This window comes from Cyprinus carpio, chromosome A15 (assembly GCF_018340385.1).
Source record: "Cyprinus carpio isolate SPL01 chromosome A15, ASM1834038v1, whole genome shotgun sequence".
NCBI lineage: Eukaryota > Metazoa > Chordata > Actinopteri > Cypriniformes > Cyprinidae > Cyprinus > Cyprinus carpio.
Window position 1 is genome coordinate 19,448,097 of NC_056586.1, and position 13,229 is coordinate 19,461,325.

The 13,229-nt window shown below is 35.1% G+C and overlaps 1 protein-coding gene across 1 annotated transcript in view; it reads right to left on the reverse strand.

Moving 5' to 3' along the window:
- Window positions 1-1,487: 1,487 nt before the first annotated feature.
- Window positions 1,488-13,229, reverse strand: part of LOC109054034 (FRAS1-related extracellular matrix protein 2-like) — a 68,778-nt gene continuing 57,036 nt past the window's right edge. The window contains exons 11-24 of the mRNA XM_042771408.1: window positions 13,029-13,211; window positions 12,003-12,133; window positions 11,698-11,853; window positions 11,140-11,443; window positions 10,507-10,638; window positions 10,036-10,367; window positions 8,394-8,586; window positions 7,794-7,898; window positions 6,344-6,471; window positions 5,657-5,791; window positions 4,487-4,613; window positions 4,182-4,369; window positions 2,916-3,062; window positions 1,488-2,838 (exon numbers count right to left, since the gene is read on the reverse strand). Coding sequence (XP_042627342.1) covers window positions 2,347-2,838; window positions 2,916-3,062; window positions 4,182-4,369; window positions 4,487-4,613; window positions 5,657-5,791; window positions 6,344-6,471; window positions 7,794-7,898; window positions 8,394-8,586; window positions 10,036-10,367; window positions 10,507-10,638; window positions 11,140-11,443; window positions 11,698-11,853; window positions 12,003-12,133; window positions 13,029-13,211 — 2,753 coding nt within the window. The 3' untranslated portion in view covers window positions 1,488-2,346. The remainder of the gene's footprint in view (window positions 2,839-2,915; window positions 3,063-4,181; window positions 4,370-4,486; window positions 4,614-5,656; window positions 5,792-6,343; window positions 6,472-7,793; window positions 7,899-8,393; window positions 8,587-10,035; window positions 10,368-10,506; window positions 10,639-11,139; window positions 11,444-11,697; window positions 11,854-12,002; window positions 12,134-13,028; window positions 13,212-13,229) is intronic.

The window sequence follows — 13,229 nt, forward strand, 5'->3', positions numbered from 1 at the left end:
CCAACCTAGCTCAGCTCAGCTTGTTGAAAGTATTGCTGAAAATCTTTCAGTATGATTTTGTTTGGGCGTAGTATCAAACATTTCCATTAGATGAAATTCTCCTCCCATTCATTTCCAATGCGTTCATTTTTGACTGAACAGCAGAAGTGACTCTTCTTTTCAGGACCATTTAACCTTTTCGAATCATGTCTATTAATTTTTTTTAACCATTCAGATGAAGTCATAAATTTCTATAAAGGCAAAACATAAAACCTTTTAGTCAAAAATGACCAAACAACACCAGAAGGTTAATACCGTCATGTGATTATGTCAGTACAAGCATGATAAATCTAATCGAACACAAACAGCATTTCATAATTTTTGAATTCTCCAACATGTACACAAGGTAAAATGTGTACTGTGTTAAAGTTTAACATATGTATTTTTTGTATAAACAAAGAAGATCTGCTTCACACAGAGATCTAATCTCATCATCATCCAGTCCTTCTGGAATGACAGGAAGAAACAGAAAAAAACCAAGACTAAATCCAGAAAAACCGAGAAAAGTCTCCAAGACACTTCAAGAAACCTACCTGCAAAACTACAATACTGTAAAAAGTTATAGGCACTTGTAAAGTACTTGGTGAGGATTAAGTGAGGATGCTTTCAAACATAATGTCAATAGATTTTATTTATCAAATAACTTTATTAACTAAATCAAATCAACAATTGGTGTGACCACCCTTTGAATTTAAAACAAATTTTGTCCTAGGATACACTTCAGGTAGCTTTGTAGTAAGGTTTCTTCAAGCATCTTGGAGACATTGCCACAGTTCTTCTGGATCTGGTCTGTCTCAGTTTGTTCATGTAATCCCAGACAGACTTGATGATGGTGAGATCAGGTCTCTGTGTGGAGCACTGGCTGTCATCAGACTCCTTGTGCAAACAAAAATCTCACTGGATTATTACAATTAATGGCAAAAGGAATGTTTGGAAATGCAAACTGACATTTTCTACTGACACACTACAGCAAAAGATATAAACAACTGGCTTAAAACCATTTTTGTTGTTGTTGTTGTTGTTGTTTTTAGTGAAAATACCAATGGCCTAAGACTTTTGCAGAATATTGTATACTATATACTGTATAGAATAAAACAAAATAAATAAAACTTGAACAGTGGTCTGAAGCCACAATTAAATTGTACGTATGTTGTAAAATGGTATTGAGCTGTTAAAGTATAGCTACATACTCCAGTATATTTAGTTTTATTTAGTTTGGATTGCAGAACATGCATCTATGTCTGCATTCAATTTTAACCCAATATGAATTCAAGTCAAAGTGTCTGGCATAACTAATTCATTTTCAAAATGTTCTCACAATAACATTATTATATTTCTATACATTATGCAGAATAATGCTTGTTGTTTAAAGGAAATATATAGCTCTTATTTCATAAAAAAAATGAATTCCAACTGTCGCATTGTTTAACCAATAAATCATTTGCATCTCAACAAAAAAAAAAACTCACTTTTATCTCATTAATGTTATTCGATATCATGCTAACCAGCATTGCATTCAGGTACAAAAGTCATGGAAAAAAAGCAACTGCTGATTGTGAAACGGCAATGAAATGTTACATGGCAAAAATCCTTTTATCTGACTTACAATACACTATAATACATTTTTACACAGTAAGTGTATATAAAAAAGAAAACCATGCAAACTTGATTGTGACCATAATTACATAAAACACAGAGAAAGAATACTAATGTGCTTTTCTTTAGCCAATACTGAAACAATTTCACTCTTATGCAAACTTGATTAAAGCAAAAATCCTAGTTTGATGTTATTGAAGTTATTGTATTACAGTACATTTAATTTGTAAAGTAGAAACAATAGCAGTAAAAAAAAAAAAAATGGATAATGAATGTATCACCCATCCAGTATGGACTACAATTTGATTTATTCAACCTTACTATCAACCATAATAATAAGCCAATAAAAATGACCAGTGACTTAAAACAAACTGTATTTATACAAGATCATCTTTCCCATAATACCGTTCTTTCATCTAAAACCTTTGGATATAAAGTAAAACTTACATTTGGATAAATATCAATGCCATCAAGCAGTAGTAACAGTAGTACAACCAATTCTCTCTGCAAAAGATTCAGACTTCAGTTATTAAAGCAGTGACGACAGAAGTGCTTTTGAAATTCAAGTACAATCTCGGACCGACAAAATCCAGAGGAGAGGTAGAGTGCAACCACTCCGAGTCAATATGTGTCTTTGCGTGCCCGAGCAAGTGAACAAGAGGCACTTGCAAATAAAAAGTTATTTGAATAAAAGCATCCACTGTTGGGAAATCAAACCTCTGAGCTGTTGATGCTATCAAGGCCTTGCGTCATCATGGGCTCTGTGCTGCTGGAGCCTTTCGGGGGCTCAGCAATGTTTTTGTTCCATCTAGATCGTACCACCAGAATGAGAAGAATGACGAGGAGGCTGGTGAAGAGAAGACCTACCAAGATTCCTATGATCAAGACAAGCCGATCGTCACTAGAGTCCCTTTGATTCAGTTCTCTAGGAACGATACCCTCTGCTTGGGATTCCTGGTGAAGGTTGGGATGTTTTTGAGCGCTGCGGTCTAGCGCTATGTGTAAGATATTTGTGCCCCGGTTATTTTCTATGCCAATATCCTGAGCCAAATCTGGAACGCGGTTAGCTGACCTTTTGGAAATCGAGTGACTGTGTGTCACAGAATGATATTCAAGGCTCCTTTTCCCGATGCCTCGGTTAGCGTTGTCTCTGGACCGGACAGTGTAGATGGTGTGAATGTACCACTCCCTGCCTGCTGACACCTGGACAGTGTTTTAGTGTTAGTATCAGTACATTATTGCAATGTTTCTTAATGTGGCAGCAGTTATGTCCCTCTTACCTGAAACAAAGCTGTGGAGTCCAGCCTAAAGCCATCAGAGCCTGGCTGCCTCACCAGCGCCAGCGCCTGAGGATCGTCTACAGCGAGGAAAGCATTGAAACTAATGCTGCCAAATGTTCTCGCCTGAGTTTCTGGCTGAGCTTTGTCCTGTAAAGCAGGATGAGTTCAAAATTACATTATAATGTCTAATTGATCCTGAGTGCAGCCTAAAGGCAAAAAAAAGAAACAAAAAATTGAAAGAAAGAAATTACTGGACCTACTTGACATGAAGAAGGTTTTAACATTGTAAATGACCAAAACACAAGAAATTACTACAATGTAAAATGGAAAATATAAAAGTAAAAATTTAAAATATTAATAAACACTATAATAGTATACTAATAATAAGCAGCTAGATCTAGATATTAGCTAGTCATTATTTTTTAATCTAAGAAAACTTATTTTAATAAAAATTAATAAACATTTTGACAACTGGTTTAGACCAGGGTTATTATAGTTCCCCTTCTAGGGGACACTTTGGGAACTGCAGGCACCCGGAAGTATAAGAGGACACCTGCCAAACACGTCACCAACTTTTGAAGCCTTCAGGAGCTATTTGTTTGACAATGCGTGTGAAGGCGTTGTAAAGAAACCAAGGCAAGTGGTTTCCTTTATAGGGGGTTTTTAAGTGTGTGGTTGGGCTCATTGTAACATAGCCTTTTGAGGATAGCTGTGTTCTTAGCTTGGTTAATGGGATGTCCCTCCTGATTGGCTGGGTTCCCCATTTTTACAAGTTATGTGGTTTGCACTCTTTCTTAGGGAAGGTTCGGTGTTTGTCTGTCGCTTCCCTTGTTGCTCTCTCACCAGGTGAACAGGCATGCGCTGTTGCATGGCTGAGAGGACATTACGTTCCCCACAGTGTCTGCTAGAGCATGCAGCGCGAGCTCCCTAGAAGGGGAACTTCAAGGTTCCCAGAGAGTGAACAAGATGCTGCGTCCCCTCGCCATGCCTAGGGCTTGCCTGTTTTCACGTCTCCTTGGGACAACTAAGTTGGTAATGTGTTTTGCAGGTGCCCTCTTATACACTTCAGACACCGGTCCTGCTGTCGGCAGTCCACAAAGTGTCTGCTAGAGAACACAGCAAGAGTTCCCTCTCGCGGAACCATGGTTGCATGCATAACCTGAGACATTAAAATGACAAAAACACTAACCAAAATGACTAAATTTAATCCATAATATTGGATATCTATTTTTGGTTTGGGCAGGATGAAACAGTGTTCACACTTACAATGATCTTGAATCGGTACAAAAGAGATGGTGAATCAGCTAGGCAGCCATACTCAAAGTTGTCAGGGTTGTATTTTGGGATGTATCCATCTGCCCCTGTGCACAGGAACACCTTCTCAATGTTACAGATGAATGAGTCTCCAAGATTCTGAACAGGATCCACCATTACACGGCCATAGATGACATCTCCTAAAGAATGCAACAACCATAAATAAGGAGAGGTGTCATACTGCAAATACTACAAATCTTTATTTAAGCCACAGGAGTAAAATACATATGAATAAAGTGCTGTTTGTAGCATTTTACCTTCTGAGAAAGCTGTATCACTCTCCTGACCGAATCCCATGGAGCCGTCTGACAACCAGAGAGATTTCTTTGAAAGCAGGAGCATCTGCGTGTTAAGACTGAACTCTGCGGACACTGGATCACTCACCTAAAATCAACAACAAGCACATTACTTTTCGCTAAGAACACTGGGTAAATGTTAGATTTTCTCATCTGTCTTAAAGCTAACACTTAAGTTTAATAGCTTTCAAAGGGGTTTTATTTAGCAAATTATATTATATTATTAATATTTATTATATAATTTGAATTTTAGAATTTAGTTTGACAGTGTAGCAGTACAGATATAGTCAGATACCATGAAAGTAAAAAAACAATATATATATATATATAATTTATACAATTTATAATTATAATAATAATAAAACTAACATTAGAAAAATCAATAAAATAAATACACTACTGTTCAAATCTTTGGGGTCAGTATGACTTTATTTTAAGAAATTAATATTTCGTATTCAGCAATAATGCATTAAATTGATCAAAAGTGATAGTAATGACAAATGATTTGCATTCCAAATAAATGCTGTTCTTTCCATCAATCAAAGAATCCTGAAAATTATTTCCAGAATTAAGCAGCGCAGCTGTTTTCAACAATGATAATAATAAGAAATGTTTCTTAAGCGCTAAATCAGCATATTAGAAGATTTCCAAAGGATCATGTGACACTGGAGCAATGATGCTGAAAATTCACCTTTGCATCACAGGAATAAGTTACATTTTTAAATACATTACAATAGAAAACAGTTATTTTAAATTGTAATAATATATTTATATTATATTTAATATATACTATTTGTATTGCTTATAATGTAATATGTCACAGTAGAACTGTTTTATTGTATTTTTAATAAACTCACCCTTAAGAGACTTCTTAAAAAAACAACATCAACAACAAAAAAACCTTTTTAACAAGATGACTGATCAAGCCAGACCGACCTGTTGGTCCATATTTCAGAGTGGACTGTTTTGTAAACCTGTGATGCAGGCTTTGCAAAGAGGTATATAAGATGTCTCCTGTAAGCTGTAATGTTAACTCACAGCGTACTAGACAGACACACAGGAAAACCCTGAGCCCAGCTATACAGCCTTTGCTGTGACCCCTTTGATGAGTGCTTGTGCTTCAGTAATGACCTGTTGGAAGCGTATGTCCAGTTCAAAGGTAATTGGCTCTCTGGGGTGGCACACAGGACGGAAGCTGTACTCAATACCAGGAGGAGCCGTGCAGGGAACCAGTTTTACAGTGTAAATTCCTGAGTAATCCCTCACCTGCAGGAAAGTCAACAATTACTGAATCAGAAGATACAGTAAATCGACCCAATAATGACAAATCCAATCACAAACATATGTGACACTGGACCACAAAACCAGTCTTAAGTCGCTGGGGTATACTTGTAGCAAAAGCCAAAAATACATTATATGGGTCAAAATTATTGATTATTTTCTTTTATGCCAAAAATCATTTGGATATTAAGTAAAGATCATGTACCATGAAGATATTTCCTACTGTAAATATATTAAAATGTAATTTTTGATTAGTAATATGCACTGCTAAGAACTTAATTTGGCGATTTTCTCAATATTTAGATTTTTTTTGCACCCTCAGATTCCAGATTTTCAATCATATCATCACTATCTGTCATAAAAAACCATACATAAATGGAAAGCTTATTTATTCAGCTTTCAGATGATGTATAATTCTCAATTTTGAAAAATTGCCCCTCATGACTGGTTTTGTGGTCCAGGGTCACATACAGTATTCAGAGCAAATTTTGCTTTGAACAAAGAAAAATTGCACCGTCAGACACCCTGAAGACTTACAGCAAAGTCAGAGATGAAGGTCCACTGCTGCATTGGCTGGTTGTATGTCGGCTCACTTCTCACCAAGCTAAGGTTAAAGGTCAGCCCGGGATGGTCCGCACAGATGACCATGGAAGTCATGGGCGAGGCTGTGTTGACACAAATGTTATTATTCTTTTTGAACACAAGTGATACACTGTCTCCTCATAAATGATTTCAGAAAATTGCTTAAATTGGGCAAATTCCACAAGAAAAATTTTCAATCCAAAATCGAAAAAAAAAAAAAAAAATAATAAATAATAATAATATATATATATATATATATTATATATATATATATATATATATTATATATATATATATATATATATATATATATATATATATATATAATAATAATAATATAAAAAATGTCCAAACATTATAATTAGCATTAATAATATTTATTCTGCACATTAAATTCATGCATAATTAAATTCATGACATATCCTTAGGGGCATAGCCAGAACGTTTTTCAGGGGTGGCCAGGTAAGGCCTAGTGATTTCTTTTGGGGTGGCCAAAAAATAAATAAATAAAACAAATCCTGCTTAAAATCTAGAGAAAATCATTTAATACGCATCTAACTGTGATTGTGTAGCCTGTGTGTAATACCTTAAAATGAATGTGTAAAAAGTGTATATTTGAGTAATGTAGGGAAGAGTGGGGCACAACCTAACGCTTTTTGACTTTCTCAGTTTGTGTAAATCCACATGGGGTTCAGAGAATAATTTGTTTACTCATAAATTCACACTTGTCTGGCACAAATATGTTTTTGTTTCTCATAAAGCTTAAAATATAATTGGCATACACAATAGTAAATAGTAAAATTCATTTACATGTTTTGACTGAACAGTTGTTGCATGTTCATCATGTTAAAATGTTGTTTAATATAACTAGTTGCATTTTCCTTTTTCAGCAAGTTTTATCTGTTATTAAATAAACTTACTTTCATTAAATTCGTCCCCTTATTCAAGTTATTTTTTTAATTAAAACAACAAATTCAATTAGAATAATAAGACACAATCAGGAAAAGTAAGTTACCAAATAAAATCAATTTAAAAAAAATGAATTAATTATTTAAATAATTAATTAACGACTGCTGCAGACCCCCTATAGGGCATGCAGACCACCAGTTGAAGACCCTTTGTTTAAATAATTTTAATTTTAATTAAAATCCTAATATTATATTGCCAAACAACAATTTCTGGTCCCAAAAATAAGCTTTATTTCTTCCAATTTTTGAGTGAAACAGACCAGTTAATTTTTTGACAGTGTTTGTGAGTTTCGTCCAATTGTATAATTGCTTTTTAATGAAGATGTGAGCCAGAAAACTAATTAAAAATAATTATCAGAATCAGATGAAATCATTTACAGATACCTGCAGTATATTTAAAGGTACTTTTAGTATATTTAATAGGTTTAATAACACACCTGAATGTGCAGTGACAAAGAGTCCCCGAAATCGTGCTTCTGTACGGAAGTTGACGACCAAACGGCCTTGTTCGTTAATGCGCATGCTTGTAGGATAGAGGGCACCTAAAATAAATCCACAAAATGAAAAAATCCATATACACTATTGTCCAAAATTTTGGGGTCAGTAATATTGTTTAAGCAATTAATAGTTTTATTTTTATTTTTATTAACTGATCAAAAAATTAAAAGTAAAGGCATTTCTAATGTTACGAAAAAAATCTATTTCCTAAGGATCATGTGACACTGAAGACTGAAAATTCAGTGTTGCCATCACAGAAATTAATTACATTTTAAAATATATTACAATATAAAGCTACAATTTTTAAATTGCAAAAAAATATTTCATAATATTACGTTTTTACTGTATTTCTGATCAATCAAAAAAATCTGCCTTTGTCAAGCTCATCACAAAACCATATTTTTGTTTTTTTTTACTGACCTCAAACTTGTGAACAGTGGTGTAAGTAATATGCAAAAACAATTTAAAGTAGTCCAAAAATATTGCAAGATTTATTACACTGTTTTTCAGTCAGATAAAGGAAAAACATGCTGTCTTGCCTTGTAATTCAGCCTCCGGTGGACTACCAATGCCATCTCTCCACAAGATGGCAGTATCGTAAACAAAAGTGAGACGCAGCTCAGACTGCAGATCAAAGTGCTGCCAACCACCAGCACCGACGGGCGAATGGAAAACATATGACACGTGCAAGGGCACACGCAGGGTCACGTAAGACTGCACCAGGTTCAGCACCTACACAGGACAGAAAGGTCAATGCTTTAGCATCTAATAACTACCCAGCTAACTATTATATGCTTTTGGGAAGGTTAGTTTATGGTTATAAAAATAAATCATAAAAATAACTATTAGAGAATGTTTTAAAAATAGGTAAAATATATATATATATATATATATATATATATATATAGATATATATATATATATATATATATATATATATATTAAAAAAAACCTACATAGAATGCTATTTTTTGGTTCCCAAAAAATGGAACCATATGGTAATGTTGGTACAACATTTTGTGTTTGCTGGGTGAACTGTTTTAATTCTTTTAGCACATTAGTAAGAGCTAGACTTTTAACCTCATGATTATCACTCTTATACTTTGGTTACCAATTAAAATCTTAATTAGGTTAAAAACAAACATACAGTATGTATCTGGAATGTACTGTATATACACGTGTCACCAGAAGATGGTGATGTTGCTCTTGCTTTAAACAAACTCTGAATACCCTCAGTTTATCCTAAAAAAATGATCATTAATGAACTGAATCAAAAACTTGAAACTCGGTCAGAATCACAAACTTTTAGTGGTAATCCTAAAAACTTTTAATAGTTTCCTAAAAATCCGAAAATCTTTCTAGTAGACTTGAATTAACTTAAGTTTTTATCCATTGCAATGCAATGTGCTAAAAATTACGGCTGACTTTGACATTAACTTCTATCTGCTAACTCCCCAGGAAAATATTTTTGATAACTTCACCGATCAACTTCACTGAACTTGAATGTGGCCTGTACACCCATCCATCTCTGTTTAATGACACCAGTCCACTTTAATTAACAGCAGAGTAAACCAACATAGCATGTGTCCATGGTGAAGACAAACGACTCTCTCAAACAGGCATGTAAACCGTTGTCTAAAGATTGTTTAAATGGCTACACTCTTCTAGCTAGCTGTTTAAAGTGGAGGACAGAAAAAAACAAGACGCTTTTTATGATCTAAAGGTCAGTTTTGACTCATTGTGGGCGTAAGACAGATAGTGAGCTGCTTAAAGGGTGGACTAGAGGTACATAAAGCAAATGCCTTTGCCAATAAACTAAAACGGTATAATGGATTGATGTGATCTCACAACTGTGGAAAAATGTCTTTCCTTTTATATATATTTGGCAAAGACTGGGAATCCATATATCAAGTGCACACACTGACACTGAAACAAAACAAGGACATGTTATCCCCTTTTAAAGGTACAAAACTTTTTAAACTACTCCATTCTAAATTGTCACAAGATCCTTCAAAAATCATTCTTATTTGCTGATTTGCTGCATTCTAAGCATTATCACAGCTAAAAACAGCTCCACTATTAGATAAGTTATACTGTAACTTCCTATTTGGTTGATGCTAAATGCTTGCTGTTATGTCATTATTAAATTATTAAAAAAATAGTTTCCGTTTCTTTCCTCACCTGTCCATCCGTCCCGATGGTCCCGCCGCAATCATTGAGCAGTTCAGACATGTCATAGTAGCTCACAAATTCCCACAAGCACGCCTCTAGGTGCAGGTTTCGGTAGAATCGTAGGGTGTTTTGGCCCCTGAGGGCCGTGCTGTACTGGTAGGGCGCAGTCCCGCCGATGGCATCTGGATTGCGGGTGGTGTCTGTGATGAAGCCATAGCGTGTCCGCACCTCTGTGTAGTCCAGCAGGTTAGAGCAGCGATGGTTTCCTACACGTGTGCCATCTGGACTCAAGGTCAGCTCAAAGTTGGAGAGTGCCCGAGTGGACACTACAGGTAACATTCCTATCGAGGGAATGAGGAAAATGATTTAACATGTATGCATCTGATCTGACACAGAAATTGAACAGTTTTACAATTAATAGTTTTTATGCAGCCAAATCTGCCTTTCACTATGGTAGAATTGGTGTGCATGTGCACTGACCGTCAATATGTGGCATGGTAACAGTCAGTTTAATGAGGTTTGGGTGGTCTGGATCTTCTGCTCCAGTGTAGCGCAGCCTGGCAGAGAAAGGCTCAGCTCCAACAGTGCCAACAACACGAGGCTGGCACATTCCTGATGACAAAAGGAAAAAATAAATAGACAGCATCTGTTTAAAGGAGCCACATCATTAGGAAAAACACAGTTAAGTCAACATGAACCAAAGTTTACAATCCAATTTCTAAGTGAAATAGGATATTCAACCTGAAAATTTTTAAGACAAAGACTTAATTCTATCAATTGGGAAATGAGTGGATCAGATTATTGGGTGTAAATTACAGTAAAATTATGGGTTTGGTACAAGAGAACTTTACTAACATTATAAGTATAAACTGGAAAAAAAAAAAAAAAACTTTTAGATATTATCATACAGATTACTGCCAAAAAAAGTGGCTGTGAAAATGATAACAGTCCTGAAAAATAGCATAGCAAGAAGACAATTTGGATTTTTATCAGGATCAAATGATGTAGCACTCTAAAGAAAGAAAAAAAAAATCAGACAACTACTCTTCCTGTCATTTATGTGCCCAGAAGTAGTCTAATATTGGTGTTAATTCTGAGATGCACTAAACTCACCGTCTTCCTGACTGATGGAGACTATGGGGCTGGTGAGCTCCAGGCCTTCATCCCCATTAGAGTTGACAGCCCGGGCTGCACACTGCACACGTGAGCCTGCATGGAAATAGACGGAGTCTAATGTGATAGTTTTGGAAGAAGTGAAGAAGGTGTCAAAATCCACTTCCTTCATGGGGCTGGTCACACCGTCAGGTCCTGTTGGGGCGCTGACCAGCCAGCGGTACCGGGTCAGGGTGTTATTGATGTGCTCAGCAACACAGATGGAGCCCGTCCGGTCAAAGTCAGGATACTTGGGGTTGCATGACTAAAACAGATAAATAAATATATAATTCATATAATAAATAAATACAATTCATATAGGGTTTATTTAAACAGTTTTACATATCTTTAATTATTAAAAATATTAAAATATTTTTATTTGTTTATTTTATATGTAGTTTATTTTTGTAAATGCGTTCCGATCTGAACTAATGTTGTTTTATTTTTGGTAAGCAATTTCATTTACTGTGTCCAGATTCTCTATTTTTCTCTCATTCTTCCTCTATGTAGGGAACCTACCGTGACACAGACTACAGGATATCCTGCGACTGGCTGAGTATCTCTAGTGCTGCTTGTATCATCGTACTGCAACAGAGACACCACTACTGGCACAGCAGGAAAGGTCACATCGGCCATACTATTCGTCTCTTCGATGTAAATGATGGCTTTAGTTACCTGAAGATTTGGAAAAGAAGCAATACAGTGTGAATCTCTCATTGGTAACTAAATAAAAAACAGGTATAATAATACTGATACAGCACAGCCAGATTATACACAAACAGGTTTTTGGTATATACTTCCTCCATCCCCATATTTCGGAGTACCTGAATCTCTGCTACCATATTCTCATCAGGTTTGAGGTGGACAGTGAAAGCCTCTCTCATCTCTCGCACACCATCATACAGAATTTCCACCTCCACAATGTGCTCAGTCTCTCCTTCTTTAAACTCCACATCTGCAGTTGGGAAATTGTCATTTTTATATTTGATTTTGATCATTTTTTATATGCACTGTATGTGACAATGCCTTTTTAAAAGTGTGATAAATAACCAGTGAGGGATAACACATATGTAAAAGTGAATCTCACAAAAACATGTCCAGCTCATGATTTACTCCCAAATTAAAAAGAAATAAAATTAATTGTATTTTCCTTTTAGAAAATGAAATTTATTTTATGTCCATCAGGATTTTTACATTGTAACACTATTTTCGTAAAATTAAAGCCATTTTCTTTCCAAATTCTCATTACCCAATGTGTTCAGATATTTTAGTTTTGTAAAAACTTTTATTCTCAGTGATGATTCTCATTAATTCTCATATCGTAATGCAGTCATTTTTTAACAGCAGTAGAGTATTTTTCTTTTTAAATCAGCATAAATTAGGCAAATAACAATTATACAAATATACATAAAGGTATATCTGCATAAAGTAAATGGAAAATAACTATTCATAGTATTTGTTATATTTAAATTACCATAAATTAGGTAAATATAACAAATACTATTATGATGTATAATACTTACAACATTTGTTACAGTAATGAAAATTAATTTTTTAATCTATCTTATTCTTTTGTATATATTCTTGTCTATCTTCTTACTCTTATTATTTTGTATAACAATACTGTGAATGTGGATGGGAAATGTTATATAGTATGAAAATAATCACAAATAATAATAATAATAATAAATGGTCCTAGAATGAGCTTATTCTTTGAGCAACAGATTTTGTTAGTTAAAAATAATGATTATGGGGTAAAATATGCTCTGGACATGTCCTTGAGAGGTTTTGTGAGATTCCCCAGTGAGCTGTCTTATAAAACCATGCTATGAAGTTGTGTTTGAACCCACCTTCAGAGATGGGATGGTAATCTTCTCCAGAGGAAGCCGAGCCATCCTTTGTGTGGACCCGCACCACAGACACTTTAGATGTGTCTCCTTTCCTCTGGACCGGGATCCTCACCGCTGAGATTTGCCCTGACTCACTGGGTTCACTGACACTGAACTTGGTTGCTCCAAACCTGATAATGGCCTCTGGGGAACGAAGAGATG